The 13,732-nt window shown below is 37.7% G+C and overlaps 1 protein-coding gene across 1 annotated transcript; it reads right to left on the bottom strand.

Moving 5' to 3' along the window:
- Nucleotides 1-66: 66 nt before the first annotated feature.
- LOC108551255 (serine-rich adhesin for platelets) lies at nt 67-5,846 on the bottom strand. Its single transcript, XM_017905355.1, has 2 exons — nt 5,119-5,846; nt 67-4,398 (listed from the first exon to the last, which is right to left on the bottom strand). The coding sequence occupies exons 1-2, from the start codon at nt 5,189-5,191 to the stop codon at nt 68-70; spliced, it is 4,404 nt and encodes a 1,467-aa protein (XP_017760844.1). The 5' UTR covers nt 5,192-5,846; the 3' UTR covers nt 67.
- Nucleotides 5,847-13,732: the final 7,886 nt, after the last annotated feature.

The raw sequence follows: 13,732 nt of genomic DNA on the forward strand, positions 1-13,732 counted from the left end.
ATGTACATAATTATAAAAATGGAACAAATATTCATTGTATCGATAGAGCACGAAATACAAATGAGTGTCAACCCTTCTTTTTCTGCAACGAGATACGAGGTCTCTTCTTTATCGACGATGAATTATTTATTCGTGAGCGATATTTGAAAATCGACGTAAACGAGATCGGTACGATCATTCGATAGAATCTTAAACAAAAGCATCCACTCTGCATGTTTTTCCTATTCTTTCTCACACGTTCGGAGCCTCTGTTCCTAATGGATTCCTTGCACACCGTTTCGTCTGATCGTTTCGGCGTTACGACCAAAGAAGTGCCACGAAATTTAACACGATTCTTCTGCTTTTCCGCGGGAACGTGCCTCCTCTTCTCATCCTTCTGGAGAAACGGCCTGGCAGAAGTTTCCGGTGCTTCTCGCGTGCTTTTAACGAAGAATACCGAATAGGGATCCTTCGATTTAGACTCGTCCATTTCCTTCGACGTTTCTACATCCTTCGTCCCCTCGTCGCGATCGGAATCCAAGTCTTTGAACGCCTGAACCCACATATCATCGCGATCGTAACGTCTACAAGGGTTTTCCATGTTCGTCGACCACGTGTTTTTCCAACTTTCCCCGTTGCGTGCATCTTTCGAGCATATTATCGAGGACTTTTCATCCGGAGAGTCCGAATTCAGGGCGGCTTTACTCGTCTTCTCCTCGAAACTCCTGTATACTTTGAACTCTCGTAGCAAAGACGATTCCGAGCAACTCTCCATCGAACTCTCGCATTCTTCCCGATAATCCCTGTTTTCATAAATGACGTTAGTCGCTTTCGCGCTCGACTCGGTCCTATCGTCGTGCTTCTTCGGCTTCTTCCACCTAGCTGAAAATTTCTGCACCAATCCCTTCATCCCCGACGACTTAACGTAACGATCCTCCAGCTCGGTCCGCGCCACGTAACTAATGATCTCCGCGGGTGAATCCTCGAACCCAGAACCGGCCAATCTAGTTATGCTCGGATGCATGTCTAGTCTGTAGCTCCTGTCTTCCTCGTCTTCGTCGAAGTTGCCCAGTCGGCCGGGGACCTTGAACTTCATCGAGGCGATACTTGTTTTTTCCGAAATCGTGAAAGGAAATCTGTCCTGGCTCTTCTTCTTGACTCGCGGCGAGTCTCTCGATTTGTCGCGTCGCAGCTTTGACGCGGAGGAAGAACAAGCGAGAGAAAACTGTGGAATTTCATAGAATTTCTCCGCGAAGAACGTAGCTGTGTCTGACTGAATGGTTTTAGCCTGTTCCAGGCTGATATTCCTGCGAAACTGATCAGCTGCCAGTTTTTCCAGAGAAAATCGAAGCTTGTCGCGATTCTCCATCGCTCTTTTGCCTCTCACCGATTCATCGTCCTCTGGTGACGATGCGCGCTGCAACTGTAGCTTATGCGAATCCTCCATCGATATGTCTTGGTAACCACCGTCGCCTATTTGATTCTCCAACAAATTCTTCCTCTCTTCCGTCGTTTCTTCCAAAATTTCTCCCTCGTAGCTGTTATTCTCGCGTTTGCTTCGATAACCCCCTACCGAAGTTCGCGAGGTTCTCGAAATTCTTGAACGGAAACTGTCGAGTTTCTCGCGTTGCTCGTGTTCCCCGGATCTCGCTACAGCTTCTCTCATATCGCAACAACGCGAACAATTCTCCGATTCGCTCTCCGAGGACGAACTCTGGTTCAGGCTATTCTGCTCCTTGCTTCTTTCAGACTTTTTCCAGTTCGAGGAACGATTCGAGGATCTAGATGTCGAAGAAGATGTGTCGGTGCCTTCCGTGAGACGATTAGCGCAAGATGCATCCCCGTTCTTTATCTCTGCCTCTTCTTTACCTCCATCGTAGTCTATTTCCATTTGAAAAGACAAAGAAGTCCTCGACTGAACGTCTTTCATTAGCAGATCCGACATGTTCACATTTTCTGACTCAACGTCGATAGACTTCCTGTCACAGTATCTCTCGTGTTCCTTCGAATTCGTGTCTGCTATGGCAAATCCAAGCATAACTTCAGCGTGCACTCCGACATCGGTTGTCGTGTGATTTTTCATAAACTGTGCACTTCCGTCCGATTTGGGAACGTTGCTGCTTCTGTCAGATCCAAATCGGTGAGTTTCTGCAGTCGGACTTATCGCACGACTAATTACTCGTGTCTCAGTTTCGTTCAACTTCGAGACCGACGGTCTACTTCTGTCGCTACGAATCTTCACAGGTATCCTGGACCTCGTGCTGAGGGACGACCTGCAACACGTTCTGGGTGTTGCAGCTTTACTTTGATTCTCGTCAGACTTAATCGATCTCGATCCTAAACGCGTGTCCATCGTTAAATCGTTCTCGGATGACCCCGGCCTGGAAAAGGTCTTGCTGTCGATGCAGGACTCGCTACAGGTATTCTCGGAGTTTTCCTTCGTTGCCTGTTGCTTCAAAGCGGCGTTCGACAGTGCCATGATCAAAGTGTCCGCGTCTAAGCGCTTCTCCGAGCAAGGTTTGCTGGCTGGTGACGAAGAGTAGGATACCTCGCGCGAATTTAGAACCAAAGTGGGAACGTGCACGAATTCCTTGTCGCTGATAATATTTTTCGAGTGCTGATCGCGTGCTTCTTCGTCGTTCCTGCTAGACTCCGACGAATACAGATTCTCTTCGACCGATTTCGTGGAATCACCGATAAAGGATTCCCTGAAAGTCGAAGCTGCACTCCGATTTTCGCTGGGACATGTCTGAAATTGCAACGCCGACGTGAAGCTTCGCAACTGAGTAATTTTCATATCGTTGTTGCCATCGTAGTTTAAGATACATTTAGATATCGCTTCCTTTAGGGCGTTTGTATTTGCTGTATTCGAGAGACACGGATCCGAGTTGTTACTTGGAGAACATTCAAACGTTGGACTTTCTGGAATAGTTTCTGGTAAGCGAATGCCTGTCGGAGTCGAAGCAAAACTCTGATTTTCGCGGACAATGGAGTTCGAGGAATAGGAATATTCGTTTGTAGGTATTTCTCGTTCCTGATGATCAAAGATATCTTCGTTATGAGCATTCCTCTTGAGATTGATTACATTACGGTGCGACACGTTTTTGGAAATTCGAGTGTCGAGAATACGTGGAGAAATCACGCTGCAAGGTGGCGTAGCGAGCAAAGACGACGAAGATTCCGAGTCCTTTCTATTACAGTCTCGAATTCCCTCTCTATCAGAGAAGAATAGCGGCTCTTCCACGAGCTGCTTTAACGTGCTTTTCGCGTTGTGAGTACAGTCGCTTCTCGAACTATCTAAAATCCTGTAAAACGATCTTTCACGCGTTATTTTTCTCGCGGAAGACAAGGACGCGGGTGTTAGAGGACTGTTTAAACTTTGGCAAAATTTCTTCTCGGTGAAATCTACTCTCGGAACAGGAGATGCGACGATATCTTCGAGATTGCTTCTCGAAGAATTGCACAGAGTATGGTTGGACGATCTTCTCGAGGACAGAGATATAGCAGGTGTATTGTTTAAATTTCGAATCGTAGAATCGTTCGCACATAAACCCGAGGGAATATTAGTTTGCTCGGCTCTGATAGTCGCGGAACGTTCCGTATTCTCATCGGGAGCAATTCTGTCAGACATAACCTCGCAATTGGATTCTGCCTCGCTACCGGAACTCAGATTCTGCAGGATCACTCCGCGGCAAGCTCTGTACCTATTATGCGATGAGCTTTTTACAGAAGCTGGAGAAGTAGGCTGTAAATCGATCCTAGCTTTCGACGAATCTTCGCAAGACGTATCGGAGTAAATGCGAAGATAGTTTCGTTGAGACCTGGACGAATCGTTAGTTGCCTCGTCTTGGTTACGATACAGACCAAAGGTGCTTGGCGATCTCGCCGATAACGACGAGTATCGTTCAGCATTGTTGCTTAATATTTCCACTCCTAATGGCAACCGTAGATCGGAACTTTCTTCCGAAACTTCCTCGATCTTACGTTCGATTAACGAGCTTCTGTTGGATCTCTGGCTGTTGCTCGTTTCGTTTCTTAAGTCAGAAGTGCCAGTTTCACTGGGTTTCGAGATGACCATCATTCTTTCTTTATCGTGGTCCGAACGAATCTTCGCTCTTCTGCGAGCTCGAGCGTCCTTTGCTTTGAAATCGCTGTGAGATTTCTTGGAGGATACCGTCTCTTGCTCTTCTCTTTCTTCCTTTTCAACGTTCTCCTCGATTCGACTGGTTGCACCGTGAAGGTAAAAGTCTCGATTTCGCGACAGGCGACGACTGATGTTGATCACGCGATTAGCAAGACGCGTTGCTTCGTTCCGAGAGGGATGATGCTGAAGACGCTTTTTCAGATCGGATGGGGAACTTCCTCCGGAACTGCTTTCGGTTCTCCCGACGATTTCCTCGTCTCCGTTAATCGAACGATCTACACCGTCAGGGTTCCACTGTTAGGGTCCATTATTTATTCGTCGGGTTAGTTATTAAAATTTATCGAGATCGCAGCGATAGATTAAGCTACTTTTAACGCGGAACATGAGAATTTGAATTTAGTCTAATTTGTTTGTTGGAAGGAAATGAATATTAAATACCTCGGAGCTTTACTGCAATATTCCATTTTCCTTCTATCGTAACATTTTTCACTCGTAGTGTTATAATATCGAGTAAGGTTATGTAACAGATGAATCAATTATATTTAAAGATGGAAATATTACTATCGAAGAATACAATTTCTAGCTAATACCTGCTAACGGGTTTGCACGGTTAGCTTATTTCGTACTTGAAACTTTTGCAGGCTATTATCACGACGAGAACAATGTCAATTGCTGTTTTAAAAATACCGCTATCACATCATCAACTTTATTCGAAGATAAAAATATCGATATTCCTTGAACTTGCGGTGGAAAGGAGAAATGTCAGAGGTTACGAGATAGAAAATGAATCGTAATTTTGTTTAAGAATACCCTGCTTTCCAAGCATACGTCATATTCATTCCTTCTTTAAAAACAGTTTAAACTAATTGCATTTAAAATTAGATATTAACATTACTATGTATCAATTTGCAGTAGAAATTGGAGGAGAGGAAAGAAGAGAACGAATATTCTTAAAGTTGTAATGCAGGTAAAATAGAAGAAAACGAGATTCCTACCTGCAGAAGAAGATAAAGCGCTGGGTGGTTTCACTTCAATGATCCCCAATGTCCTGCCGTCGTTGTTTAGCATATCGAATCCATGGGAAACGTTCTGCTTATTTTACATGAACAGATTGTTATAAGAGGTTAGCGGAACATTTAAATCGCTTTCTGCTTAATGTGATAGAAAAAAAACATAAGAATACGTTTTGCTTAACGAAACAACTAGATCGCGAACGTATCCTATTGAACGTTACATCCTGAAGAATATCAAAAGATTTAATTCGAGGAAAAGAAATTCTTTCTATTTATTAGATATTTTCACACACCAGGGGATTTTTGGAGTACGATGAAACAACGTGTTTTAATGATTCTAAGCACTTTGAGCCTTTTATTTTCAGTTTCATCGATCTAGAGTACTTTTAAGATTACCTTTACTAATACCATATGACTTTTCTAAAGTGAGTAAGTATGTAATTGCTCTGAAACCGAGCTTCAGGAAAATAATTCTTAGAAATACGATTAAACATTGGCCCTAATTTTACTTTGCATCACAGGGAAGAAAGTAAGATTATGCAACAAGCGGAGAGCTAGTGATCGATATACCTTTCATTTCAAGTAAAAGTTATTGTCAAAGACGAGATAAACCTAACATTTTACGTTACTTCGTGTTCCGAGTTCTGAAATACCGATCGAATGTTTTCTATTTCTATTTAATATGTGTAACACAGGATGATGAAATATATTCAGTTCTTATATTCGTAGACAATTTATTTATTTATGATTAACTGTTATTCATGTGAACGACTTTCTATACCACGTTTACGATAATTGAAATGCCATTAGAATAAATATTTGTATATATTTCGTTTATCCTGTGTTGGGAAGTATCGCATTCATCATTACCGATTGAAGATGATACTTGGATACTCTGACACGATTAATAGTTCATAGTACTGAATTAGTAGTACTAAGTTGAAAGTAAATACTAGATAGTGAACGTAATGTGTGACACAGAAAATGGTAAGAGAGTTCTAGGACTCCTAGAAACAGAGAAGAAAAAATACACACGATTAAGTCTATTCTGTTGTACTTTATGGAAAAATTTTCTATACTCCTGGAAAAAATTCCATTACGTTTACGGAAGCTATGGAAGAATTTGCTAGCTCCAAAATTCCACAATTTCTTCGAAACAGAGATAATACACCAGATATGAAACAACCTTTGATAGAAAAGAAAGAAGAGGATATAGACTCCGTTCAAAGTTATTTTAATTGATATATATATCAATTACGGGTAAATAAATAAAAGAAGAACACCAACTATTCACTCTCCCTTAACCTCAGTGAAAAACTACATCAAGATCGCAGCCAATTAGCTCATATTACTTGCTATATAATTCATATTTGTATCGCAGCTATTAGCTATATATCGTAGAACTATAGTGATACAATTAGGAATTATACGTCAAATAATACCGATTGCCCAGGTCCCACCACGAGGAGGTGCTGCGAATGGAGACCCACCCTAACCACGTCCCATCCACCCTCCTTTCGCGCAAAATTTACTAACAGTCAAAAAGATTTCCCTTTTCATGCTCGTTTGCAAAATGTTCAATATTTGATCGCTGTGCAAAATAAACAGGAAAAGGAATTTCAAGGAAAAATCGACGCGGAAAGCTAAACCTAAAAATGAAAGGTAAATTAAACCTAGAAATGAAAGATAAATTAAACATAGATGTAAAAAATAAATCCAACATAGTAGTAAATGGTAAATTAAACCCGGAAGTCCAAGGTAAATCAAACCTAGAAATAAAAGATGAATTAAACGTAGAATTAGAAGTCAAATTCAACCTAGAAGTAAAAGATAAATTAAACCTGGAAATAAAAGACAAATTAAACCTGGAAATAGGAGACAAATTAAACATAGAAGAAATAAATGAATTATGTGAGATGATATTATCCTACAATTTGTCAATATTGCACAGTCTCATTTCCATAATAAATATACCAATCGATAACTAGAAACATAAAAGAAAGCAGGTGATGTTTCCTTCAAACTGCAGCACTTCATATGCATATTGACCTGAAAATATAGAATAGTTGACAATTAAGTAATTAAAAAAATAAAGAGAAATGCAATATCTCCCAAAGCGTTCTACTTACTTAATACTACCCAAAACTACTTAATATTACCCGCTTCATGCAACCCAATAATACTTAATCCTACTTAATATTACCTACGACTATAAAATTTTTATCAACTTAAAGAATAATGTGCCGGCACTGATATTATAGTAACTTATAACTGACTTAATCAATTACTTAATAGTATAAAATTTTACTCAACTTAAAGACTAATGTGCCAGCACTGATCGTAACTTATAACTAACTTAATCATAATCCTAACTTGACATAAAAACACATAACCATAAATTATCATTAATTTCAGAATAGCGTACATATTTGAAAATCCAATTAACCTTCTATTCAATATTTGAAGAAAAGAACAAACCCAAACAACAACGAAAATTCAAAAATAATTAATACAAAGGAAAATAAGTGTGCTTTCCAGCCTCGAGTAATCCAAAGAACCTAAAACAAAAATAGTCAGCCCTACTTACATCAAAATAAAAGATATTTTATAATTTCAAACATAGGGAGATCAAGGATATTTTTCACACTATCCTATCAAAAATCAGATGAGCTTTTATAAAACCTCTACCTATCACAAATCTAGAGGGTTTCAACGTAACCGACCTGTCACAAATCTAGACAGTTTTCGCAAAACTTTCCCATTACAAATGTAGAGAAAATTTCAAACATCCCATATACACAAGAAGCCAGAGATTTGATCAAAAAAATCTGAATATTAAAGAGACACTGTGTGGGGGTTGAAACCACTCACACTGTTTCCGTTGGTACCATAACGTTTCCTAAACACCACACACTGTAGAAAAAGAGAAAAAATTATTATAAATAACAATCTATATGATTATAAATAAAAATTGCAGTAATTATAATAAATAAATAAATGAGGCTCATACATCACTTTCCATTACGTCATTTTCTTCCATTATTATTCCACTTCTGAGCCTCTGACATACTCACATAAGTTCATATATTTGAAATGATGTTGAACACGGTGACATGAAAGCGTTGTAAATTAATAAATCTGAAACAAACTCAATTACTGGATTAACAGTTTGAGAAACAGAACAAAGCCCTGGCTGCTGAAAGAAGACATGCAACATATTCACAAGAATCTCAATCACAATCAAAAATATTTGGTCAAAAACTTGCAGTTGAAATAATCAGACTTTCACACCTTCACAATCAACTTATTTGCATTTATTTTTATTAACAAAAATCAATAATTTACTACCACGAAAAAAGAAAAATGTAAATTTATTAGATCCACGAAGAGTCGGAATTACACATATAAAACGATTATTTTCCAAGATTTCTCTTGCAAAATAAACGGATACCGGGAATGAATATTTTTTAATGCAAGATAAAATTCGAAGGTTAATAATATTAAGCATTAATTGCAAAGAAGTTAATATGAAAGATTGAGAAAATCGTTAAAAAATAATTGAAATAGTTAGGACAGTTAAGAAGAGATAAAAAGAAGATGAATAGAAGGAAAAATGTGTGGAAAACAGACATATACATATCACAGCAGTATTTTCATTAACAAATATTTCAGTGAAAAAGGGTGCTGAAAAAGAAAATACAATGGTGGCCAAAAGAGCCACCAAACACTTCCACTCTATATGAACCCGGGAAAAAACCGCGAGTGGAATAAATAAATTGTAATTTCGCAACACTAACTTACTAAATTGTCCGATAACGGACAATTTTCAAAATTAACCGCGAAGAGTGCTTTCTGATATTTAAAATAACAAATAATTTAGCATTTACAAAAAAATAAAATTAAAGAAAAAAAGAAACAAAAAAAGGCAGAGAACTCGCGAAAATAATAATAATAATAATATAATTCAATTATTTACGCAACACTAATAAATTAATAAACTAATTTATGCACTCGCATCAAAAAAATTCGCAACACTAATGTCGAAAAATCCAGGGCAGCCATGGTTCAGGCTGCAGATGTATGACCACCCATATACAGCTCTTGCAGCTGCAACAGGTGATTCTCAGGAACCGAAGACAGGTCCACAATACCAGTGGAACTTTGGGCATTGTATATTCGCAACACTACTTCAAAAAACGCGATCATTCTTCAACGCAACACTAATATTAAAAACAAAAGAAAAACCGCGATACAAGTAAAGCGCAACACTAATTCTTAAAATGAAATCAGTAAAATATCAAATCTGAATATACAAAAAAAGTACTATGAATACTCGCGATTAATAAAAGCCGCAACACTATAAAGTTAAGCAATATCAAAATATATGAAAAAATAAAATTTCATGCAAAAAATGACAAAGGTAATCGCGATTTCATAATTCGCAACACTAAACCAATCCGTGCTTAAGTACTCGCAACACTAAGTATAAAAATCGCGATTTGCCCAAGACAGGATGATGGACCGATGACAAAATCGGTCAGTAAGCAAGCTGCTACTATTACTACTACTACATAATACTAAATACGAGCATAGTGACAAAGTAGTGACAAGAATGACTTCTAATCCAAAGGATAAGAAGCCATTCCTAGGTACCCTCTTCATGACAGTTTGTCGGGTACCTAATAGCCTCTTCTTCTTTCTTCGGGCGCCATGCCCGCTGAAACTTATATCTAGGCTCGAGATTCTCTAATTGGAAAAAAAAAAGAAAAAAAATACAAACCGCGAAGCTAATCAAGACTCACATGGACGAGCAACGATCGGAGTGATCGTTGTTCGTGCACACGTGCAGAAACTCGAGCACATACACGTTCGATCACGACCACGACCGCGACGAAAATTTGAAAAAATCGATAGGCAAAGCTAGTGACGAATGGCAACACCCAAACGTGCCAGCTTCACCGTCGACTATTCAAATTATATTTCCTGAAACAGGTTGTGCACGCGAAACGCGCCTACCCGACCTGAGACTGTGCCAACCTGCCCGGCCCTACCTACTTATAATTACCAGGCACACCAGAGTATACTACCTACCTAACTCCTCCTATATTTAAAAAATGGCAAAAATCAAGCATTCCAACACACCACACTCCACGGTTCTCACAAATACCACCCGGGCGCAAAGATCCTACACTACAGTAAGCGTCCCGGGACGCCCCCGACACCCGAGTTTGGCAACATTCACACTTTAACTTTACGTACCATTTCCTGAAATCGGCTGACGACGGCTAGAGACCCTTGCGTAACGCGTGACATTAATCATTCGGGAAATACGAATATGTTAAAGAGCATAATGTCGTTAAGACACGTAGTACGAGAAATAATAGCATTACGGTAAACTGATAGCAAGATTGTAAAATTCCATCGCGTTTATGCTATAAATAATCTGCTATAACTGATAACAGATTACGTTTTTCTATTCCTAATAAATGTACAAACGACGCAATTCCACATCCTAACCACAGACACACAATGTGGAAAATACGTCGTGCACGATACTCTAACGCGTCGTCAGCCGCTAAGACATTGTTATAAGCTTATAAACTACGGTCATCATGCCCATCGCCTTTCACTCACTCAAGTAGCACCTGAGCACGTGAATGAGTTCCTGACAATGAACACGGAAGGGGTTAAACCTGAAAATCCTGAGCTAGAAAACTGATTAGCCTATACATATTTTATCTAACGGACTAACGTTCCTTCATCTTGTATTTTCTCTTTCTATTTGCAATGACTTTACTTTCCAAATAAAACAAGTTATAGGAATTTCAATATTTGAAGAAAATATTTATAATTAATAAGAAATCTATTTATCAAAAGAAAAAAGAGACTAGGACTCGACGTGATGAAATAATTGACTTGAATTTATATAACAATGGAAATGTAACAAAACCTCAGATGATTCTTTCACCAAAGTACATCATATTCGAAAGCACAAAAGTACAAAAGTTATTACTTTGGTTTCAAAATCTATCTGTCGCGAAATGTTTTCTTGCACTTAATGTCCAATGCATTTTAGCATTAACGGAATGTAACAGTGATACTACTATATTTTAAATTCGACTCAGATTCTTTGCATACGAGTCGAAGTATTAAATATCTCAATATTATCAAAAGACAAAGAAGGGAATTGGCACATGTTTATTAAAGGAACAATGAATAGCAATACATAATCATTGTTGCCATATATTAATTATAATTCTTATAATAACGAAGTCGAAGGGCATTCGACTTCTTCACTACAAAATAATCAAATATTCATGTCCATTATTTGCAAATAAACATACCAAATATATTTTGATTTTAAAAGTGGCTATGGTAAGAAGGAACTAATAGTCAATATTATATTATTTATGCCACTAATGTTATATGTGCCAATATACCCATACTAACTATTCATATTTTTGTTATTATTATTAAAAAACGCGAAGTGCAAGAAAACCTATCCTGAATTGATAAATAAAACACAAAAGGAATTTTGTCACTACTCTCGAGTATAATAAATACCCGAGGTCACTATGCTCGTAACAAATTCTACGTAATACAACCAGTCATCCGTGTCGGTTCGGACCTTTCGTCCTACGACATGATTGAATGACCAGAGGAACCAAAATGCATGCGACTCACCAATGATGCGAAGAACGATGCTGCAATGGGAAGAGGAAGTCATGTTGAAGACCGTCATCGGTGGGGGCTGACTCGAATGGTAACACAGTTGTCGGATCGATGGGAAAATGAAAACTGTAGAAAATCTGCAACAAATCGTTCAATACTACTGTTATATCATCAAGACGCAAATATTTGAGCAGTTTGATTTCATATGATTGATTTAGAAATATTCAATTACAATATGCAAATGTACCTACATTCTTAACTTCTGGGGCAGAGATGAATACTGTCCAGTGAAGAACTGACTTCAATGGCATCAGACTTGTCGGATCTATGGAATGAAAAATTTGTAGCATGTTGAATAATAAAATTTTTTCTTCAAAAATATAAATTAATTAAATTACAGTGGGCAAACATACTTACATACTTACGTTCTTGGATTGCAGAGCATCCTGGGGTCCATTCTAGGATAGTGTCCACACTAATACCGGTAACGAATATTAAAAAAAAAAAAGAAAAATAAAAGATTGTCATCGCGTCCATTTAAACATCAATCGGCGAACAAACACTGACTCTACAATCGCGTATTATGGTTGTATATAGCAAGAGCTATTGGGCTCTGAGGAAAATGTTTGATACGTAAAAACACACTGACTCTAATCGTGGCATCGCGCGCGGCCACGAAAATTCCTGAAAGAAATGCATTAGTGGGGAATGAGGAATGGCGTGGAGTTATTCTCCCTGCTCAACATATGTTGAAAAAAGTACTGCTGAATTTATGACGTTGTAACTGATCGTCAATCGTTTTGTCGATAACAGAAATAGGAAATAGAATACCTATTTGAAACACCGAGTATGAAGAAAATGAAATTATTATTATTATACAAAATTCATTGAAATTGTCATACAATTAGGAACAACGTGAAGGTGTGACTGCGAAATTACGATACACAATAATCGCTTACAAACATGAGTTTGATAATTGCATATAGCTACAACTGCGACTCTTTCGTAGAAACAATAAAAATCACTGTTTACAGCCTAATTATGACAAGGCTTGTAAAATATTCGCGATCGAAATACAATAAAGTATAAAGTACTTCGATTTCTTAGTCAAGTATAACAAGACGTATTGATTTATTATTTATACATTATTTACCCAATGTCTTGCATTTTGCACGCTAAAATATTCCGCAGAAGTGCCAGAACAGGTTGACGAACATATTTCTTAGCAAAGTCGAGTATCCTAGAAAATATTATCACAGTCAAGGATCATATATTTGAAAAGTAAAACAAGCACCATAGGAATAATTACTTACCTATATTTGCTCGATTAATAACAATATTTAAGTTCTTGATGTGAATGTATTATTAGGTGTTAATGTAAATACATATATATCGATTTCCGTTGTAAAATATTAGTACGGTAATCGACCCTAACCACGTCCCAACCTCCCTTCCTTTCATGCAAAAATTGATAAACAAATAAATTTCTCTTTTGATGCACGTTTGCAAAACGTTCAAGTTTTGATCGTTGTGTAAATCAAACATCAAATGAATTTAAACGAAAAACCGACGCGGAAGACTAAACCTACAAGTAAAAGATAAATTAAACCTAGAAATAAAAGATGAATTAAACCTGGAAATAAAAGATGAATTAAACTTAGAAATAAAAAATAAATTAAACCTGGAAATAAAAGATAAATTAAACCTGGAAATAAAAGACAAATTAAACCTGGAAATAAAAGACAAATTAAACATAGAAGAAATAGATGAATTATGTGAGATGATATTATCCTACAATTTGTGAATATTGCACAATCTCATTTCCATAATAAATATACCAATCGATAACTAGAAACATAAAAGAAAGTAGGTGATGTTTCCTTCAAACTGCAACACTTCACATGCATATTGGCCTGAAAATATA

This window comes from Eufriesea mexicana, unplaced genomic scaffold (genome assembly GCF_001483705.2).
Source record: "Eufriesea mexicana isolate 0111107269 unplaced genomic scaffold, ASM148370v2 scaffold4744748532, whole genome shotgun sequence".
NCBI lineage: Eukaryota > Metazoa > Arthropoda > Insecta > Hymenoptera > Apidae > Eufriesea > Eufriesea mexicana.

Bases quoted from the DNA above. Each gene is read 5' to 3' on its own strand.
- LOC108551255 (XM_017905355.1), bottom strand. From the start codon at position 5,191: ATGCTAAACAACGACGGCAGGACATTGGGGATCATTGAAGTGAAACCA. The intron at 4,399-5,118 runs GTAGGAATCTCG...CTGACGGTGTAG, and splicing joins CGCTTTATCTTCTTCTGCAG to ATCGTTCGATTAACGGAGAC.